Source organism: Ovis canadensis, chromosome 21, assembly GCF_042477335.2.
Source record: "Ovis canadensis isolate MfBH-ARS-UI-01 breed Bighorn chromosome 21, ARS-UI_OviCan_v2, whole genome shotgun sequence".
Taxonomy (NCBI): domain Eukaryota; kingdom Metazoa; phylum Chordata; class Mammalia; order Artiodactyla; family Bovidae; genus Ovis; species Ovis canadensis.
Window position 1 is genome coordinate 59297238 of NC_091265.1, and position 20742 is coordinate 59317979.

The following is a 20742-nucleotide window of genomic DNA, read 5'->3' on the forward strand; positions in this document are numbered from 1 at the left end:
ATATGGACATTAGTGCTACTGTACAGGGCACTGCACTGATTGAATGAGATCGGAGGACGTGGTTGGTTTTAATGGACTATCTCTTGAGCTGTGGGGTCAAGAATTATACACAGATGCCTCCTGATTTTAAACTAGGGTGCAGTGTAATGAAAACAGCAACACATCTATCTGGTCTTTGTCCCCAGATCCTGGTAAAGAGCTTCAGAAACCCTTGGGATTTCCTGAGTGCTGGGAGTGTCTTTCATTATTCATAATGAGGCCCTTTGGACCGGTTGCTGGATTTATGCTAACAAGGAGACTCACTGCCAGCCCTGAGGTCCCTGAGTGAGCTTCAGGATGGTGGCTGGTCACCAGAAAAATCAACCAATTTTCAGCCCTACTCTCCACCTCTGTGTCAGCAGGGAGAGGCTGGAGATTGCACTCAATCACGTGACCAGTGATTTATTCAATCGCACCTATGTAATAAAGCCTCAATAAAAACTAAACGAAGTTTGGAGAACTTCCAGGTTAACCCTGACTGCACGCATCAGGGTGAGGCTCCTGACCTCAGGACTTGTCCAGACCTTGCTGCCCAATGCATCTCTAGCTAGCTCTTCATTTAAATGTAGCCTTTAAAATAATGCAGCAGTCATATATACTGCACTTTCCGGAGTTCTTTGTCATTCTAGCAACTTACTGAACCTGAAGTGGGCTGTGGGAACTACCAAATTTGTAGCGAAGGTCAGAGGTATGGGTAGCCTGGAGGCCCAGGTCTTGTGGTTGAACCCCTTAGCCTGTGGGATCTTCACCCACTCAGGGTAGTTCATGTCTAAACTGAACTATGGAACAGCCAGTTGTGTAAGAGAACTGGTGTCAGAATGTAAAGAGTAAGTTTTAGGACTTCTGTGGTGGCCCAGGGCATTTCCACTGCAGGGGCACGGATTTGACTCCTAGTCAGGGGTCTAAGATCCTGCATATGAAGCAGTGCGGCCAAAAAGAAGTTTTGACACCCTACGAATCCCTGGCGTTTTCCATCGTTTCATTCGAATTTGATAGTTCAGAAACTCCAAGCCCCTGGCAAGATTGAGAGGTAGTATTGTGGAGCTAGTTGAGCCTGGAGGGAGCAAATCCACAGATGTTTCTGACCCGCCCTTCCCCCACCATGTCCAGCCTTTGGAGAGCCTCACACATGATTTCATAGCCCAGATTAGGACTGTCTACCAGCGAGTGAGCACACCCGATGCACCAAGTACTTTTCATAATTTTTTCCTGGAAAACCATGTACATTTACATCTTCCTATTAAAGGTATGAATTTGAACAAGGGGTTGATAGGTATTGGAATTTGTGAGTTGGGTACAAATTAGAAATAATAGCAAGATAGCTATGTACAAATCACATATCTGGTAAAGGACTTTTATCCATACTCTCAAAACTCAGCAATAAGAAAACAGACAACTTGTGTGGTGTTAACTATCATTTCACAGTATATGTGTATCAAATCATCACACGGTATCCTTTAACCTTTCAATATGTTTTATGTCATTTGTATCTCAAAGCTGGAATTTTAACTCTATTTAAAAAAACATTATTTGTGGCTGTGCTGGGTCTTCATTGCCGTGAGCCGGCTTTCGCTAGTTACGGCGGGTGGGGACTACACTTTGATGCAGCGCTTGGACTTACTGCAGTGGCGTCTCTTGTGGGCAGGAGCGTCAGTGGTCACAGCACACAGGCTCATTAGTTGTGGTATAAGGGCTTAGCTGCTCCGCACCATGTGGAATCTTCCTGGACCAGGGATGGAACCCGCGTTCCCTTCATTGGCAGGTGGACTCTTATCCACTGAGCCACCAGGGAAGTCCAACAACCCTATTTTTAAAAGGAGAAGATTTGAATAGACACTTTACCAAAGAATATACCAGCAGGCTTCCTAGGTGACACGAGTAGTAAAGAATCCTCCTGCCAACGTAGGAGACAGAGGAGATGCGTGTTCCATCCCCAGGTCGGGACGATCCCTGGAGAAGGAGATGGCAACCTGCTCCACGCTTCTTCCCTGGAGAACCCCATGGAAAGAGGAGCCTGGCAGGCTACAGTCCAGGGGGCCGCAAAGAGTGGGACACCGTTGAGTGACTGAACACACTACACACGTGTACACTGGCAGACCTCGCTTTATTGCACGTCGTACTTTGCAGATTGTGTTTACAAACTGAAGGTTTGTAGCAGCCCCGTGTCAGGCAAGTCCATCGGTGCCATTTTTCTAAAAGCATTTGCCTCCTTTTTATCTCTCTGTTACACGTTGAGGGCTTCTCCGGTGGCTCGGCTGGTAAAGAGTCCACCTGCAATGCGGGAGACCTGGATTCAAGCCTGGGGTAGGGAAGATCCCCTGAAGAAGGGAACATCACATGTTGGTAGTTCTCACAATATTTCAAACCTTCAGCCAGCAAAAAGATATCATTTGCTGAAGGTTCAGATGATGGTTAGCATTTTTAGCAATAAAATATTTTTAAATTAAGGTATGTACATTTATTAAACACATAATGCTGTCACACACTTAATAGACTTGGTCTAATATAAACATAATTGTCATATGTTCTTTAAAACCAAAAAATCCACAGGACTCCCTTTATTGCAGTGACATGGGACTGAACCCATACTCTCTCTGAGATGTGTCTGTATATGGTAAAGAAACATAGGAAAAGATGCTCAACATCATCGGTCATGAGGGAAATACAAGTTAAAACCACTGTGAGACACTACCACACACCTATTTGAGTGGCTAAAATTAAACAAGACGGACAATACCAAGTGTTAAGGAAGGCTTGGAGGAACTAGAACTCTCCTGCACAGCTGGTTGGAATGCAGATGGTCCAACAGCTTTGCAAAACAGCTTGGCATTTTCTTAAAAAGTGAAACAAGATTTAAAAAAAAAAATCAGAATTGAACACAAAACATTTTTTTAAGTGAAACAATACATACCACATGACCCAGCCCTTCCACTCAAAAGCATTTAACCAAGGGAAATGGAAGTTTATATCCACACAGACATGTATGTGAATGTTCATAGCAACTTTATTTGCAATAAATGGTCCAAAGCTGGAAACAGCCCAAATGTGTATCAACAGGCAATTAGCTAAACAAACTGTGGAACATCCATCCAATGGAATACTACTTGGCAATAAAAGGAATGACCATTAATATATGAAACAACATGGTTAAATCTCAAAATAATGATGCTTAGTGAAAGAAGTCAAATAAAAAGAGTACATACCATATGTTTCTATTTACATAAATTCTGAACTATGCAAATTCATGCCTAGTGACAAAACATTGGTTACTTGGGGCTGGGGAGGCAGGGAGGAACAGGAGGGCCTGATTACAGAGGAAGCTTTTGGGGCAATGGAAACATTTATCTTGATTGCAATAATGGCTTCACAGGTATATGTGTGTGAGAGTCATCAAACAGTACATTTTTAATATATGCGGTTCATTGCCAATTATACCTCAATAAAGCTGCTTGAAAAGAAGCAACAGAAGAAGGCAGCTAGAGAGAGAGGGACCTGCCCAGAGTTTGTCACAGAACCCTGGTTTCATTATCCATTTGATTTCATCGTCTAGGAGAGGACTATCTTGACTTCTTGGTTTTGTTTTCTAAGCCATCACTGAGTTTTTTGAGTGCTTGCCTTAAAATACTTAAACTTATGTTTTCTAAATTTTCTTCTGGATTTCTGACCTGGCATGTGCTGTGCTTGGTCGCTCAGTCGTGTCCGACTCTTTGCGACCCCACACACTGCAGCCCACCGGGCTCCTCTGTCCATGGGGATTTTCCGGGCAAGAATACTGGAGTGGGTTGTCATGCCCTCCTCCAGGAGATCTTCCCCACCCAGGGATCGAACCCAGGTCTCCTGCATTGCAGGCAGATTCTTTACTATCTGAGCCACCAGGGAAGCCCAAGAATAGTGGAGTGGGTAGCCAATCCCTTCTGCAGGGGGTCTTCCTGACCTAGGAATTGAACTGGAGTGTCCTGCATTGCGAGTGCATTCCTTACCAGTTGAGCTACCAGGGAAGTCTGTGACATGGCATGGGGGATCTTAATTCCCTGACCAGGGGTGGAACTCAGGCCCCCTGCAGTGGAAACATGGGCCCACTGGGCCACGGGGAAGTCCCTTACATAGATTTGATACAGACAAAAAGTATGTGGGCCCTCACGTGCATTAGGAACTGAGCTATAAAGTGAACATCCATGAACCCCCTCAACCAGCCTGAGAACCAAGATGTTACTTTCGTAAATTCCTGAGGTCCTTCCTTACCCCAGCCCCACTCCCCTCACAGGGACCATCGCTTGAATTTTGTGCTTTTCTTCCCCTGACCTCCTAGGCGTTTGATCGCGTGTGTGTGCTCAGTTGCTCCGGTCATGTCCAGCTCTTTTGTGACCTTATGGACTGTAGCCCGCCAGGCTCCTCTGTCCATGAGGTTCTCCGGGAAATAATATTGGAGTGGGTTGCCATGCCCTCTTCCAGGGAATCTTCCCAACCAAGGGATCAAACTCACATCTGCATTTCAGGTGGATTCTTTAACAGATGGTTTAGTTTTGCTTATTTTTGCCATCATGCTGTGTCATTTTATGTAATTTGCTGCTTTCCCTTGATATTACATCTCTATAATTCATCTGTCTTGTTGGATTATGTGTATTACAATACTTCCAATTCTCCCTACACCCTGCAGGTCGATATAGGATATGGTCTACCTGGGGAAAATACAGCCCAGCAAGCTCACCCAGTCCAGGGACCCAACTCCAGGGCCTCCTTGTCAGAATATCACGTTCATTCCTTCACTCAAAAAGCCTTCTGTGTACCAAGCAGTGACCAGGCACTGGACATGCCACTGTGAGCACAGAGAATACCCCACTGTCCTGAAGCACCGATCTGGTTGTTATCTCTCATCCTGACCCTCACTTGACTCGGGGTATGGGCCAGCTACCCAAACATCCTGGGGTGACTTGCCTCTTCCACTTACCCACAGGATGGCTTAGAGAGGCTGATCTGACCCATCCCAGAGGCTTCTGCCCAGGGAGGGCAATGTTGCAAGGACAAAGCCAGCTCTGACCCAGCAAGGCCACTTCCAGGAATTTATCCTATGGGGCACTTGAGTATGTACAAAGTGGCCCTGGCTTAGGAGTATTTATTGCTGCATAATTTGTAATATCACACTAGCAGAAACAACTGAAATTTCCATCAGTAGCATCTAACTATGGTTAATTCACATTAGTTATGAGAAACCCATACAATGGAACATCATTAGCTATAAAAGAACAAAGGTGGAGGCATTGATCATGGAAAGTTCTCCAGGACAGATTTTTTTTTTTCTTGGTCATACTGCACAGCTTGTGGGATCTTAGTTCCCCAACCAGGGATCAAACCTGGGCCCTGAGCAGTGAAAGCACAGAGTTTTAACCACTGGACTGCCAGGGAATTCTCTCCAGCTCTCCAGGATGGATTTTAAAGGGCAAGAGTAGAACATTGTGTGGAATATATCACTGTTTAAGAAAGGGGAAAGACTAATGCATGCTGAACTGCTTAAACACGCATGAGTACTTCCAGAGAGTTCATAAGGAACTGGGACCTGGATAGGAGACTTGTCATTGTTATCTAGTTTTTTTTTTTTTTTTTTTAATTGTGGGACTTCCCTGCTCGTCCAGTGGTTAAGACTCAGTGGTCCCTGGTCTGGGGCAGGGGTAGCGGGGGGTAAGTTCCACAGGCCACGTGGTATGCTGCTGCTGCTAGGTCGCGTCAGTCGTGTCCAACTCTGTGCGACCCCAGAAACGGCAGCCCAACAGGCTCCTCTGTCCCTGGGATTCTCCAGGCAAGAATACTGGAGTGGGTTGCCATTTCCTTCTCCAATGAATGAAAGTGAAAAGTGAAAGTGAAGTCGCTCAGTCATGTCTGACTCTTAGTGACCCCATGGACTGTAAGCCTACCAAGTCTCTTCCATCCATGCGATTCTCCAGGCAAGAATACTGGAGTGGGTTGCCATTTTTTATGCTCCCCCCCCCAAAAAAAAATCTATGTACTATGGCCAAGGGTTATCTATTAAAAAACACACAGATAAAATAACAATTTTGGTCTTTCAGTGCATATTCCCTGGCTTCTTGACCCTTCTTTGGCTGGTAGCCAGCCTTTGCTGGCAGCAAATATCTTATCAAAGGTCCCTGCTTTTCCCTGGCCCCCTGCTTTTGACACTTGACAGTCTGACCACCCCCCAACTGCTGTAGTGTGCTGGGGGACTGGGCTGCCACAAGGTGGCACTGTCTGCTGCCTGCTGCTTTGTGGGCGGAAAGTCCTCCAGGGTACCTGGGAGTCAAGGGTCAGGGTCTATGTCCACTGAGCAGAAGCTCACCTCCCCAACCCTGGCACTCCTCAATCCTGCACCTCTGCCAAGAAATCTGGAAAAATGGAAGTTAGGAATCATATTCCTGTCACCCCCTCCACCTGGCCCATTAAATGCCCCCCAAGTGGGTGCAGACAAACCTTCAGAACCTGGAAGGTGCCTCTTACCTTCCTCTGGGTCTTAGGGAGAACACTCCTGATCTGAGCCCCCATTTCAGTTGAGAAACCCTCTCTTGTCCCTAAGAGAGCAGTCAAAGCTCTGCAGGAGGGTGGACAAGGGGACAATGTGACGAACACAAAATGGCTCAGGGTCCCCTGCCAGGAGCACTAGGGACTGGGCTGCCATCTACCCACCCACTCAGCACTTCATTCATTTATCAAATATTTGCCAACGGCCCACAGGTGCAGAGTTCTCATCTAGCATTTGAACATCAGAAGGGAGGCGACCGGGCCCAACTGACCTCGGACCTTTGCTCAGGCTCCTCCCCCAGCCCCAGGCCTCCCGGCCCTCTGCAGCCTTGGTCCTGCCTCACCTACCCAAAGACTCTGCTCAAGGGCAGCCTGGTCAGTGCCTGGGACCACTTGGGGCTCCCTGGCCTGGGGGTACGGCACTGTCTAAGAGGGACACATGGGAGAATGACCACGGAAAGCCCAAAGCTAGCAACAGGAGGATGGATGTACCCTCGAGATGCAGGCTCCAGCAAGGAGGACAGCTGCCCTCACTGGGGGCTGGCCCACATCTGGGTAGGGAATCCCTCTGGGAGCCCAGGAACTCTTGTTCAATGGACACAGGCTAATCTTCCCAGAGTCTAGCTTGATGAGCATGCCCGTGTTTAGTAATCCCAGCCTGACAGAGCAGACAGTAGGTGGGAGGCAGCCCCAGGCCTGGGTGCGGGATGCAGGTCGTGACAGGCTGTCTCCACAGGCTGCAGCCTCCCTGGGGCTGGGTAGAGCAGCCTTGGGCTGGCCCCTTCTGGCCCCTTCCACAGGGTACCTGGTGGGCTCCCATCTGGGACAGGGGTCCTCCGGATGAATCCGTTGTTCAGCGCCTCCCCCCGCCCCATCAGTGTAAATCCTTGGCCACAAAGGAAACCTCACACTGCAAGGCAGGGGACTCATCCTGAGCAGGGGAGCCCAGGAAAACACGGAGACCCTGAGATCTCAAGGGGGCCGAGGCCTCCCCTTTACCTCTGCCTGGCTCCCCGTGAGAGAGTCACCAGAAAACTGGTGGCCCCCCTTCCACGTTTCATCCACAGCCCCTGGTGCCAAGAAAGATGCGCTGGAGGGAGACGTGGCGGGAGATGAGGCAGTGGGCTCACCATCCCCTGACCCAGTGGAATAAAATCAAACCAGCTTTAATGCCAATATAGTCTCTCTTTTAAATACCATGTTCCCCAGGATGGAGCGCAGGGGCAGGCTCTTGGCAGGATGAGCGTAAAGGAAAAGTGGAACAAAATGGAATGGATAGCCCCAGGCTGCCCCCAAACTGCCCAGGGCCCTGCCACAGCGCTCTGGGGACCAGCTGCCCACTTGGGAGGGGGATATGACAGCAGCTTCTTCTGGTCCAGTTATTGCAGAGGTGCGGGCTTGCGGGCCCCTCCCTTCCCAGAGCCCCCAGACTCTTCTCAGGATTTCTGCCCTTTCAGACCAGCAGAACCAGGGCCTGAGCTCCTCTGATCTTGGAGGGGCCCCCCTGCCTGAAAGAACTGCCGCATGGGGCGGGCGGAGGTGCCCCTGGCCAAGCCAGCTAGGTGACTTGCTCAGTAACTGCTCTGGTGGCCTGTGAGAATGTAGAGGTTGCTGTGAGCCCCGGGCTTGTCGGTGGGAATGCTCTCAAGGATGATGTCTCTGGAGGGGAGGGAGAATGGAGGTGAGCAAGGTGGGAAGGCGCATGGCACCACCATCTGTGGGGGTGGGGGCGGGGGGGTGACTGATGGGGAGGCCGGGCACCGTGTCCTACCTGTGGGCGCCGAGCACTCGGAAGATCCTCGTCTCATCTGTGATCTCCTGGGTTACCTGGGAAGAAAAGGGGCACTGAGGCCACCCCAGCGCACCTTCTCCTTGAAGGTGGGGAACACCGGGTGGGGAGGCCCACAGGTGCAGAGTTCTCATCTAGCACTTGAACATCAGAAGGGAGGCAACCAGGCCAAACTGTCCTTGGACCTTTGCTCAGGCTCCTCCCCCAGCCCCCGGCCTCCCGGCCCTCTGCAGCCTTGGTCCTGCCTCACCTACCCAAAGACTGCTCAAGGGCAGCCTGGTCAGTGCCTGGGACCCCCTCACCTCATTGGTGTCCAGGCTGCGGCCCTGCATCCCATGGCTCCAGAAGGCCAGCACGCTGTCCTGCAGGCACACTGGGAAGGGCCGGGCCACCATCAGCCCCGTGCCTGCCCAAGGCCACTGGTTCCCCCAGCGACGCCCCGGGCCCAGGTGTGGGTTGCAGACCAGACTGCAGGTGGCCAGGATGGCTCTCAAGAGGGGCTGGGGGACCTGCCTCCTTGTTCTGCTGCCAGCCCCGAGCCCCAGGGCCACATCATGCCCTCCAGGCTGGCATCTTTTGCACCCACCCCCACCCCCCACTGTCCGGTTCACTCACCCACAGTCTCAATGGGGAAGTCAAAGGTCAGCACAGGCGCCAGCGTGGCCGTGGGCTCGCCCAGCAGGTTGACGATCCTCACACAGCCTGCACAGGGGCGGGGTGGGGGGTGCTGATGGTGGGGGGGCTCCCTCACCACCCCCTCCAACATCCCGGGCCTGACCCCAGGAATACTCACGGTCAAAGCAGACCAGGACGGTGTCCCTGTCCACCTGGATCACCTGCTGGGCCGAGCCCGGGAACCCCTCTGCAGTTAGGGAAGGGAGACAAGGCCTGGCTGAGCCACCAGCCCCGCTCTGGCTCCGAGAGGAAGACACGGGGCGGGGGGGCGGGTCGTTAGGCAGTCTTCACCACAAGAGCATCCTGGGGGGTGTCATGATGCCGGATCTCACTGCACAGCTGGGGCACTGAGGCTTGGCGCCAAAGTGACCCATCCGCAGGCTCACAGGGAGCCGGGCTGAACCCCAGGGAGCCGCGGGAGAGCAGGGACCCGGGAGTCAGGGGAGCCAGGCTTCAAGACTCAGTCACTATGTGACCACTATGTGGGGGCCGTTGTGAGAATCAAGAGTGAAATCCCATGAGACCCCTGGCTGGGAGTTTGGGCACCGTACGGTCCGGGCGCCTCCCCTTCCTTCACCCACCGCCACTCCCTTTACTCCCTGAGCTGCCCCAGCACCCAGGATCCTGCTTCCTTGCTCAGAATGAAGGCCTCTGGCTCCTGCCTTCCCTGCAGCCCCCACGGGGTTGGTCAGGTTGTCTTAGCTGCTGAGCCCTTTGGTCTAGTGACATCTTCTATGGGGAGACCCAGCTAAAAGGAGACTGGGAGCCTCAGGATCCCCAAGGTCTCCGTGGAGCTGTAAACCGTGGGGCACTCTCTGTGTATACATACCACACGCACACACACACACTTATTCACGCAGAGCCTGGCCCTCCAGCTTACCGGGTGGAATGAGGATGTCGGGCGTCAGGCCAGCCTCCAGCGGTAGGACGTGAAACAGGACACGGCAGCCGGGCCCCTCAGGGCCCTCGGCCCCCACACACACCTGCGGGAGCTCCTTCCCGTCCAGTACCAGCGGCTCCAGCATCCCTGCTGGGCTGGGCAAGGGGCTGGAGAAGTTCTGGGGGCAGCAGCGGCGCTCAGGTCTTCATTTCCTTCCCCAGACCCCCCTGCCACCCGCCTAGGGGGGTCCCCCCACTGGCCCCGCACCTTCAGCAGCAGGAACTTCTGCAACGGCTCGTACCACTGCAGCAGGAGCAGGCTGGCGGGGAGCGCGGCCAGCAGGAAGGTGCTGCCCGTGTGGGGGTTCCGCACTGAGGGACAGGAGGTGGTGAGCCCCGGGCTGTGCCCGCCTGCGCCCAGCTAGCCCCACCCCGCTCCGCCCCCACCTCGTCCCACCCGCCCCCAGCTCTTACCCACACGACACTGCAGGCAGCCTTTGGTGTCAGGAATCTTGTTGGACAGGGCAAAGCGCCTGGGGGGACAGCAACCAGGGCAGGTGTCCCAGGCGCCATCCTGGGCAAGGCCCGCCCCCCACAGAGCCCTAAGGATGGGTTCTAACACCTTCCCTGCCTCACAGGTGGCAGACTGAGGCTCTGGAAGGCCAAGTCACTTGCTCGAGTAACAGAAGGGGATGTGATGCTGGGCCCGTGGCTCCAGCACCCAAATTGACAGCCTGGAGCCTGTACATCCAGACCCCGGGTTTGGCTAACAGAATTCTCTCTAACCGTGACTGGGGGGCAAGGCACTTGATCTCTCGGTGCCTCAGCTGACTCCTCTGCAGATGGGGGGTGGGGGGGTGCAACCGTGATACCCACCTTGCAGGGTCACAGTGAGGTTTGTATGAGTTAACTCAGCAGAGGGCTTGCAACAGAGCCCACGTAACAGGTGCCCTCACAGAAGGCTAGCTTTTCTCTTCCCCTATTAATACTTTCCCACCTATTTTCAGTCACTGAAAATCTTTTTAAGGAAAGGAAGGATGCAAATACTGTTGTTGTTTAGTTGCTAAGTCGTGTCCAACTCTTTTGCGACCCCATGGACTGTAGCTGGTCAGGCTTCTCTGTCCATGGAATTTCCCAGGCAAGATTAATGGAGTGGGTTGCCACTTCCTCCTCCAAGGGATCTTGCCAACCCAGGGATCGAACCTGCATCTCCTGCATTGGCAGGCAGGTTCTTTACCACTAAGCCACCAAGGAAGCCCAAAATGAAGAAATTAGGGTGTGGGAGGGCTGGGAGCTGATTCAGGCTCCAGCTTCTCCTTCAGCCAGAGCCCTCAGGGCCAGTTCCCACCCCACGTGCCAAATGTCACAGGCGGGCAAGCTGGCCAGGGGAGACGAAGACTCACAAGAAAGGGCAATCGTCGGGCCCTCTTCTGTTTCCACTGGCTATTACACGGGGTAGCCGGTGGGTGGCTTCCTCTGGTGCTGAGGGAGAAGTAGGGTCCTTGCTCTGGTTACTTGCTGTCCCCCAAACCCTCAGGGGAAGCTCCGAGCCCATTTCTTGCTCTGAGGGACAAGGCAGCATGCCAGTAGCCTGGCCACCTCTCCCTGTGACCCAGGGCCCATCTGCACCCTCTGCTGGGACGTGGGCCCTGCCGAGGAAGCCAGCACCTCTCTCCCTGCCTTCGCTCCACCCTCCCCTGTTCCTTCCACTCTCTTCCCAGTTGGCCTTCAGATGGGACAGAGACAGACTTTTTTGTTTTTTTCTCCAACAATTTGAGATCTCTACCGTGACTTCGCAAACACACACCCAAAGCTGCCTGTGACATGGGGCTGTATTGAACCTGTTTCCTGCAGGTCCCAGGCCAAAGCAGAGGTTGGCCTGAGACTGAGGTCAGGAAGCTCCAAGGCCACTGGATTCCCAGTGTGGTCCTCGAGCGAGCCTGCTGCACAAAGGACCTGGGCCCCTCATCTCCCCGGTGGGTGTAGCCACGGGCCATCCTCCCGCACCCACCCCACTGGCTTCCACCACCCACCTGGTCATGGCAATGTCTAAGCCCACAGCCCACCTACCCGCTCAAATCTCAGGGCCACCCCCCACTCCCCAACAAGAGCTAAGGCCTGTCTTGTACATTTCAAACTCCACGTGACACCATTGAATTCTGCCCCACCCGCAGCTGATGACAGCTTCATCCTTCCATTGCCAAGGCCAAAACCCTGGAGTCATCCTTGACTCCTCTCTTTCTCTTCCATCCACCAACTGTCAGGAAATCCTGTTGGTCTGGCTTTCAAAATAAAACTGGAATCTGACTGCCTCTGTCCTCCTTCACCGCTACCCTGTCCCAAGGCGCCATCACGTCGCACCAGCCTCCTGAGAGGCCTCTGCTTCCGCCTGTATCTCCTCCAGCCTCCTCCCAGCGCAGCAGCCAGACTGACCTGTGAGAACCTCAGTCAGGGCACACTCAGTCAGGGGTAAAGGCCGCTCTGTGGCGACAGGGCCCCCAGAGGTCAGCCCCTTCTCACTGCCCCCATGTGGACCCCCTGACTCCTTGCTGTTCCTCACACAAGCAGGCCTGGCCTCTGGGCTCCAGCCCCCACCCCCCAGCCCCCAGATATTCTCAGGACTCACTCCATCACCCCCTCAAGTCTTTGCTCACACAGCACCCTCTCAGGGATGTCCTTCCTGACCAGCCTTAGAACACCGTCTCCTGACCCTCCTCCAGGTCACCACTGGGCTGCCTCCTTCCTCATGCCCACTGTTGTCTGTCCCTCTTGACAGAGAGTCTGAGGAGTACAAGGGTCTCTAGTTCCCAGAAGGGTCTCACGCCCAGAAGGCTGCCTGGCACATACCAGGAGCTGTACAGCTGAACGAGGGCCCCTACCACCTGTGGGCGGAGCCTGGCAGGCTACAGCCCATAGGGTCACACAGAGTCGGACACGACTGAAGAGACTTGGCACGCACACACCACCTCATATACATACCTCAAGTCTGCTCACGGGGGTCTCCCAGTCCCTCCCTTCCACTCATGTGCACTCTCCTTGGCCCCCAGATCCCGTCAATCCTACTTCCTAAATATTGCTCGGGTCCCTCGTCTCAGGTCACTACACTGGCCTCCTCTCCAGGCCTGTTGCTCCATTCATCCTTCCCGCTGTCACCACAGCCGTCGGCAGGCGCTCCCATGTCCATCTGCCCAGACAAGCCCCTCTCTCCTCCCCAGCTCCAGGAGAGGGCGCATGACCCAGGCCTGGCCTCTGGCTCCTCATCCCGTGGCCGCAGTGACCAGCCCAGAAGTGGGCACGGCCCTTAGCTAGGCCCGTGAGAATTGGCCCCAGCCTGTGGTGGGAATTACTTGGAAACAGAGGTTCCAGTTCCACGGGTTTATTAGCTAGTGGATCACTGGGTGGACCTGCAGGTAGCTGTCACTGGACAGGAAAGCCTGCTTGAGGATGTAGGTGACAAGAGGAAAACAGAGCCAGGAGATGCAGGAAGACGCCTTAAGGTGCTGCCGGAGCCTGGATCCAGCTGGGCCTGCAGCTGACCCTACTCCTGTTAGTGCTAAATGTTAGTGCTTGGCCGCGCAGTCCTGTCTGACTCTGTGACCCCATGGACTGCAGCCCACCAGGCTCCTGTGTCCATGGGATTCTCCAGGCAAGAATACTGGAGTGGGTTGCATTTCCTTCTCCAGGGGATCTTCCCAACTCAGGGATCGAAACTGGGTCTCCTGAATTGCAGATGGTTTCTTTACTATGTGAGCCACCAGGGAAGCATCAGACTCCACTCCTACCCGAGGCCTTAAATTCCCTTTTGTGCTAAAGCCAGTGAGTGAAATCATCCCCAGTAGGAAGAGTCCTGACTGATATACAGAGGGATCCTACTAAGATGCCCCTGGTGCCACTGCCAGTCAGCAAAGCCCAGATCCCGGCCTGGCATCAAAGGCACGGCTCTACCACCTATGCGGCTTCCCCTTGGGCTGCTCCCCCTCCCCTACTCAGGCCAAACACCTTCTACCTCCCCAGATCGCCTAGGAAAATTCACACATATTCCTCCCTCGCTGGAAGGCTGATCTCTAATGCATCTGCCTGGAAGACCCCCATGTGCTGTCAACTCCCACAAACTCACCTAGCCTCTCTGAGGCCTCCCCACCCCTCCCAGCTCTGGCTCACCCCAGAGCTGAGTGTTAAGGACTCATGGGACTAGTCCCTAAGCCCAACCTAAGAACTGGTGTTTCCCAGTGCTCAGGAGACATGTGCCCCACAGCCTACCCACCACAGTGCCAAGGGCTCGCCTGACATATTCACATCTACTGTCTCCTTCCCTCCCGACAGGCCTGGGGGCAGCGGGAGGGAAAGCTACCAGCGGGGCTGACCAACGAGGAAACTGGGCCTCAGAGAGAGGCCAAGTGACGTGACTAAGACCCCATCAGTGTCAGGACCAGGAAAGGCCATGTCCCAGGCCTGGCTCTGTCCCTCCATCTCCCCCAGGTGCTCCCATCCCCGCAGGGCCAGGGTTGCTGACCTGGGGATGATGCGCTGGGTGAGGCGGTTGGTGGGGATGGAGAGGGGGACCTGCTGCTGTAGCCGCCGCTGCTCAAACAGGCCTGGGAGGTCGTGGGCCCAGATGTGCGTGGATTTCCCTGCGGAGGGAGGTGGGAGGGGGTGGGGATCAGAGTTGGTGGGCAGGGTGCTGGCCCTGCCCCCTGCCTGTCCCAGCTGGTACCTGAGAGGGACAGTAGCACGTTGTTCACGCAGTAGAGCCAGGCGCAGCGGTGCGAAATCAGCTGGAGGCCACAGAGCGACAGGTGGACAGCGTCAGCCCCCGGCCCCCGGGCCCCCGGCCCCCCTGCCAGCCGGCCTCACCTTCTCCAGTGTATCCTCATGCAGTTCGTGTAGGTTGAGGGTATAGATACCTTCCTCGGCTCCCACCACCAGGAACTGGTCTGCAGGTTGGGGCATGGGGTCAGAGGTCAGCTATATCCTCTGACCCAAGCCAGGGATTCCCAGTCTCCTTCCTCCTCCCTAGCCCTGCCTACCCCGGGTGACAGGGTGAATCCAGGTGATAGCAGCATGGATCCGCAGGGGGCAGCCATTGAAGACCTTGGAGAAGCAGGCGCCCATCTGGAGAGGAAGCAGGAGGCTGATGAGGAAGTTAAGGGGCAGCGGGGGGCGGTGGGACAGCAGGCGGACAGGAGGCGGAGCTATGAAACAAACACTTACGTGCACCTTGGGAGTCGGGGGGAGCCCGTGGCAGGATGACCTCTGGGAGGGAAGAGAGGAGTCAGGGTCTTACCCACAGACTCCCATCTCCCCCACTCCCCTTCAGCACCCCCTCACCTCAGGATCTTCCCGGTGCTTCATGGTGGCCCAGGCGGTGGGGAGCAGGGGAGGGCTGGTGGGGCCTGGGTGCGGCAGGGGTGGGGTTCCTGCAGGCACAGAGCGGCCGTGAATTCCAGTCCCAGACCACCCCCGGCCTGGCCTCCTGCTCCCCCACAGTTGGCTCACCTGGGAGGCTGGGGTGAAGGTCCTCTGCTGGAGGCTCAGTGGGAGATGACCCCAAGAACGGGGCCCTCTTGATGGTTCCTATGGTGTCATCTGGAGAGTCCAGCTCCTGGCAGGAGGGTCAGGGGACCCAGCCCAGCTGTTAGCAAGTGACCCTGTAACCTACTCCCAGCCAGCAGCACCCCCACCCCCAGCTCCCCTCCACTCTGAACCTGGAGTTCCAAGGCCGGCCGGATGGTCAGGCTCCTGTTGGGGACAGATTGGAGGGAGACGAGGTGTGACGTGTGATGGGGTCATGAGCCCGGTCCCCACCCCTCTCCGGGCTCTGGGCCCTCACCTTTCCTCCAGGGCCTCCTGGACTGACTGCAGCAGGCTCCTGGGCAGGGATGGGGAGGGGTCAGAGGTCAGCCTGCCCTCCTGCTCCTGCCCCCCTGCAGCTTCCTTCCCCCTCACTCACCCGCTCAGCTCCTCCTTCCCCAGCAGCGTCCACTCCTCTTCCCACTGTGGGGAAACCAAGTCAGAAAGGCCGGGAGGGAGGCAGAGAGACAGACAGGCAACGTGAGAGGGCGCTGGAGAGATGGGGGAAGAGAGAGAGAAGGCAGACAGACAGACAGATGGAAAGTGAGATGGTAACAGGCAAGAGAATTAGGAGAGAGACAACAAGACAAAGAAACTGTGTAAGAGGGACAAACGCAAAGAGCGAGAGAGAAGGAGAGAGTGAGAGAGACAGGCATGGAGAGCCTGAGATTGTGGGGGCGAAGAGTGGTGCTGATGACGAGACAGCGAGAGAGCAGAGACGGTGAGTCAGACAACCCAGCAGTCACAGCGACTGAGGCAGAGAGGAACGTGCCAAAGGGGGTGGCGGTGGGGGGTGTCCTCCAATGCGTGACAGGCCCATGTGTGTTTTTTGGCCATGCTGCATGGAGCACCTGGGATCTTAGTTCCCCGACCAGGGATGGAACCCGCGCCCCCTGCAGCAGAAGCGTGGAGGCCTAATCACTGGACCGCCAGGCAAGTCCCAGGCCCACACCTTAGAAAGGCATGATCGCTCTCTGCCACCCTCCACCAACTGTCCAAAACAATCTGCCCCAGGAAGGAGCCCCAGCCCTCCCAGTCCCTGTGCGGGTCTGTTAGAATGGCTCTCCCGGGCCCAAGGGCCAGGCTGCTGCAGCTGTCAAGGCTCCTGGGTTTGAGATGCTTAGCCGCCTGCAGAGCTCCTAGCCCTGCCCCGAGGACCACCCTCATAGCCAGCCCCTCACCGGCTCATTCAGTGGGTCTGTTTCCTTCCTGCGTGGGGCGCCGAATTTCACCTGGTGAACTGGGGGCCCAGATCCAGGTGTTAGGGGGCCAGAGACTCAGGACTGATCCCTAAAATCATACCAACTCCACACACAGCCCTCCACCAACTCCACACAGATAGCCCTCTCCAAACTCTATACATTCAACCCCCCCAGGCAAACACAAAGCCCCCCCAAGTCCACACTCAGCCCTCCATCACCAAATTCACATACATAGCCCCCCAATCCACACAGCCCCCCACCAAATCCATACACACAGCCCCCAAATCCACCCACAGCTCCCCCTCCCAAAAACAGACTCACACTGGATCTCTGAGGGGGTCCTCTCGGCTGGGCCATGCTGCCCCCGGGAATGAATGGTGTCCGGAAATATGTCATAAGTCTACAAGGGAACACACACAGTGGGCACACGCCCACACTCACCTCATACTAGGCATTCCTTGAGGTGCTTTATACACACTGACGTGTTTGTATTCACAATAACACTCTGAGATTACCATGAGATTAAACGCACCTTCCTTTCACAGGTGAGAAAACCAGCAGAGAGAACTTGCCAAAGATCACAGAGAGAACAGAAGGTGGCTTAAGTTAAGCACCTTCAGTTAAGGTAGCCCTTAACTTCACAGGGCCAAGGGCAAGCCCCTGTTGGAGTGGGCGACAGGGAGGCAGACTGGCTGAGGGAAGATTCCTAACGGGTGGGCTCAACCAGACCGAAGCTCCCTGTGATGCAAACACACGAGCTGAAGGGACGTGACTGTATCACCTGTGTACTCCTCACCCCCAGACCAGGCCAAGACCCAGTCCCCAGGGGCTCTCACTTACCTCCAGGTCACAGTCTTCTGGAGAGGGGGTTCCCAGGTGGGGATCATTGGCCTTGTCCAACAGCTGTGTGAGGAGAGCCCGAGGCAGCTGCTGGGTTGTGAAGGGGTGCTGGAGGATGGAGGGGGGCGCAGCTTGGTTCCTGGCTTCCAGTCCCTGCTTCTGAGCATCAGGCCCCCTGCTCCACCCTCCTGCCTCCCACCTGCAGAAGCTTCTCTGCTGTCGGTCTCTTCTTGGGATTCTTGGTCAAGGCAAGCTTGAGGAAGTGATGGAAATTCTGGGTCCTAGTGGGTACAAGAGCCCCCCCACCCCAATCCCGGCCCAGGTTAGCCCTCAGGCAGAGCATCCTGTCCCCACTCCAGAGGATTCTGCTGAGCCTGCCCAGGAAGGGGCCAGTTTGAGGCCGCGGGCAGCTGGCCTGAGCAACACTGCTGTTGCAACACGGCAGCGCCTCCATTATCAGCCACCCGCCTTTCTTCCTTGTCCACACGGGTCCCCGGAGCAGAGACAGGGCCCAGGCCCCACTCCTGCACATGGTCTGTGGAGGCTCAGGAAGGGTAGACCCTCAAGGCTGCACCCGGGGAGCCGGCAGACTGAAAGGGGGCGCCCAGCAGGCGATGTGGCCCTTACCAGCGAGTCTTGTCTCTCAGCTTTGGCGGCTGGAAGCTGCTCTTGGACATGAGCATCAAGGCCCTGTGGAGACCACAAGTCAGAGGTCAAGGGTTACAGGGTTCTTGGGCCAGGCCAGGGGCAAGTGTTCTGCTGACCTCATGGGATGCAGGTGGAAGAGAGGCGGCTGCAGCTCCCCCAGCTCGATGGCGGTGATGCCCAGGGCCCAGACGTCACACAACTCATTGTAGCCACCTTTGCGCTCCACGGCGGCCACCTCTGGGGCCATCCTGCAGGCAAGGTCACACATGAGATGGCCAGGGGCCTCCGCTCACGACCCCGACCCCCTCAGCCAGAGGCGCAGCCTCACCAGTATGGAGTCCCAATGAAAGACCTCCTCTTGGCCACAGACGCTGTCAGCTCGCCTGACACCCCGAAGTCAGCTGCAGGGAGAAAAGCTGCTCTCACCCCACCTCAGGCTGCCACTCCCCACCCACAGCCGGGGCACAGGCTCAGGATGCACCTGGCGGGGCTCAGACAGCAGGTGGCCCAGGCTCAGCTACAGCAGCCACAGGCACAAGGCAAGGCCAGGTTCCCTCCTGGGAGGGGTCGACCACCTTCTAGCCCTGACCCAGTGCCCGGTCCCAGGTTAGACTCCATACAGACCCAACCACATCCAACTTTCCAGCAGGAAGGGAGAACGGTGCCACGTTCTAAATGGGGAAACCAAGGCTCAAGTGGTAAAACGACTTGCTCGAGGACAAGCAGGCTCCCAGACTCCAGGAGCTCCCACAGAACCCTCGCCCTGACGGTGTCCCCAGGGTACTGACCCAGCTTGACATCTCCCTGGAGGGTGAGGAGAAGGTTGGCTCCCTGTGGGAACGGAGGAGAGAGAATCCTGTCTGGTGCCACCGAGAGTTCCCTCCTCCCTCCCACGATGCCCTTGGCCAGACCCCTACCTTGATGTCTCTGTGGATCTTCCCCTGAGAATGCAAGTGGTGGAGCCCCTGCGGACAAAGAGGAGCCCCTGAGAGCAGCTACCCCCTGTATCTCCCCTCTCCTGAACCCCCTCAGGCCTGGGGCCCCCCACCCAAGCAGCTTCCTCCACCCCTCTCCCCAAACAGGAAGTGACTGAGCCAAAAGGGAAATGGGCTGCTTCCGGCAATAGGGCTGGGGCCCCTTCCCCGCCAGGACCCACAGCCCCTCAGGCAGCTCAGCCTGAGGGACTCCACCCACCCCACCCCACCCCACCCCAACACACACAGGGGCCTGCTGGGCTGCCTGCCCTGCTCCTGGGGATGAGGGGTGTGAGCAGTCCTACGGGCCCAGCTACCTTCAGTGCCTCTCGACAGACATAGGCAATCTGCCGCTCCTCCAGGGGCCCGGTGGCTGCAATGGAAGGGGTAAGGGCTGGCTTGGGGGGCTAGGGGGGATATGCTGACCCACCCAGGCTCCACCCTGTGTAGGGAAAGCAGCAGGCACTGCTGGCGAAAGGGGAGTTGGCCACATCCCTTCCTGACATAGGGTAGGATATACAGCCCAGAGAAAGACAGCATTTTTCTCAAGGTCACACAGCCAGTGAAGAAGTGGAGAGGGGCCCAAGTGCAGGGCCTCAGCGCTCTCCTCCTGCCCTGTGTTGGGGTAGGGGGATGGGAAGAAGGCTGTGGCCCTCTGGGGCCTGGAGTCCTAGCCCTCACCGTGGTAAATCTCCTGCAGGGACCCCCCTCCGCAGAACTCCATGCAGATCCACAACCGGTCATTCCTGGGGTGACACAGAGCTGGGGTGGGCACATGGCAGTGCCACATGGGGGCTGCCTGGGGGCGGGCAAGGGGATAAAGCAGCCTCACCTGAGGTAGCTGCCAATGTAGGCCACCACATTGGGGTGGCGGCACTCGCGCAGGATGGTGATTTCCTGCTGAAGGGAGCTGATGTCGTCCCCTGGGAAACACAGGGCATCATGAAGGGCGCCGCTTTAACTCAGTGCCCCATCTGCAAAATGGGCACAGAGTGCCTCCTCTCTTCAGGCCAGACAGGTGCCAGCCGACAGTACCTCCTGGGGCCTGCCTCTCAGCGGGGGGCCTCGGAAACGGCAACTCTCCGCCCCTCACACCGCGCCCGCCTGCGCCGCGCTCTGCCCTCCCTCCAGCGCTGAGGCCCTGGCTCCCGGCCCTCACCTGGGTCTAGCTTGACTATTTTGACCGCGGCCAGTTCGGACGTGACCGTGTCGCGGGCCTGCAGGGGCGGAGGGGGTGAGGAGGGATGAGGAGGGGGTGAGGAGGGATGAGGAGGAGGCGGGGCCGGGGGCCAGCTCCGGCAGCAAGACGCAGAGCGCGCACCCAGCTCTCAGCTCTCCCGCCCGGGCCGCCGCCCGGCGCACCTTGTAGACGTCGCCATAGGTCCCGGCCCCCACGCGCTGCAGCAGCTCGAAGCGGTCCCGCGGATCCTGCAGCGACACGTTCTGCAGCAGCGCCATGGCCCGGCGCCGGGCAGGCGCGAGCTGCGGAGCCGGCGCGGGGCGGCGCGGGGCGGGGCGGGGTGGGACGGGCGGGGCGGGGTAGTACCGCCGGGGCGGGAGCCGGTGGCTCCGAGGCCGCGGGGGCGGGACCGGGCCCCAGGGCGGGGCCAGGCCGGGG

At 56.5% G+C, this 20742-nt stretch overlaps 1 protein-coding gene across 6 annotated transcripts; it reads right to left on the reverse strand.

Moving 5' to 3' along the window:
- Positions 1-1495: 1495 nt before the first annotated feature.
- MAP4K2 (mitogen-activated protein kinase kinase kinase kinase 2) lies at positions 1496-20704 on the reverse strand. Of its 6 annotated transcripts, none has more exons than XM_069565524.1 (33): positions 20487-20636; positions 20284-20341; positions 19957-20047; positions 19806-19870; positions 19442-19497; positions 19068-19115; positions 18939-18981; positions 18479-18551; positions 18267-18398; positions 18130-18192; positions 17702-17783; positions 17503-17610; positions 16984-17062; positions 16642-16700; positions 15840-15883; positions 15720-15758; positions 15595-15628; positions 15386-15491; positions 15218-15306; positions 15101-15142; positions 14917-15001; positions 14744-14823; positions 14604-14664; positions 14403-14520; positions 10364-10422; positions 10158-10261; positions 9891-10068; positions 9129-9197; positions 8951-9037; positions 8638-8708; positions 8318-8373; positions 2777-2872; positions 2125-2310 (listed from the first exon to the last, which is right to left on the reverse strand). In XM_069565524.1, the coding sequence occupies exons 1-32, from the start codon at positions 20580-20582 to the stop codon at positions 2803-2805; spliced, it is 2445 nt and encodes an 814-aa protein (XP_069421625.1). In that variant the 5' UTR covers positions 20583-20636; the 3' UTR covers positions 2125-2310; positions 2777-2802. The 6 variants fall into 6 exon arrangements, with proteins under 6 accessions (XP_069421627.1, XP_069421625.1, XP_069421624.1 ...); XM_069565523.1 differs by having other exon boundaries at positions 2125-2357; XM_069565525.1 differs by having other exon boundaries at positions 2772-2872.
- Between the last annotated feature and the right edge of the window lie 38 nt (positions 20705-20742).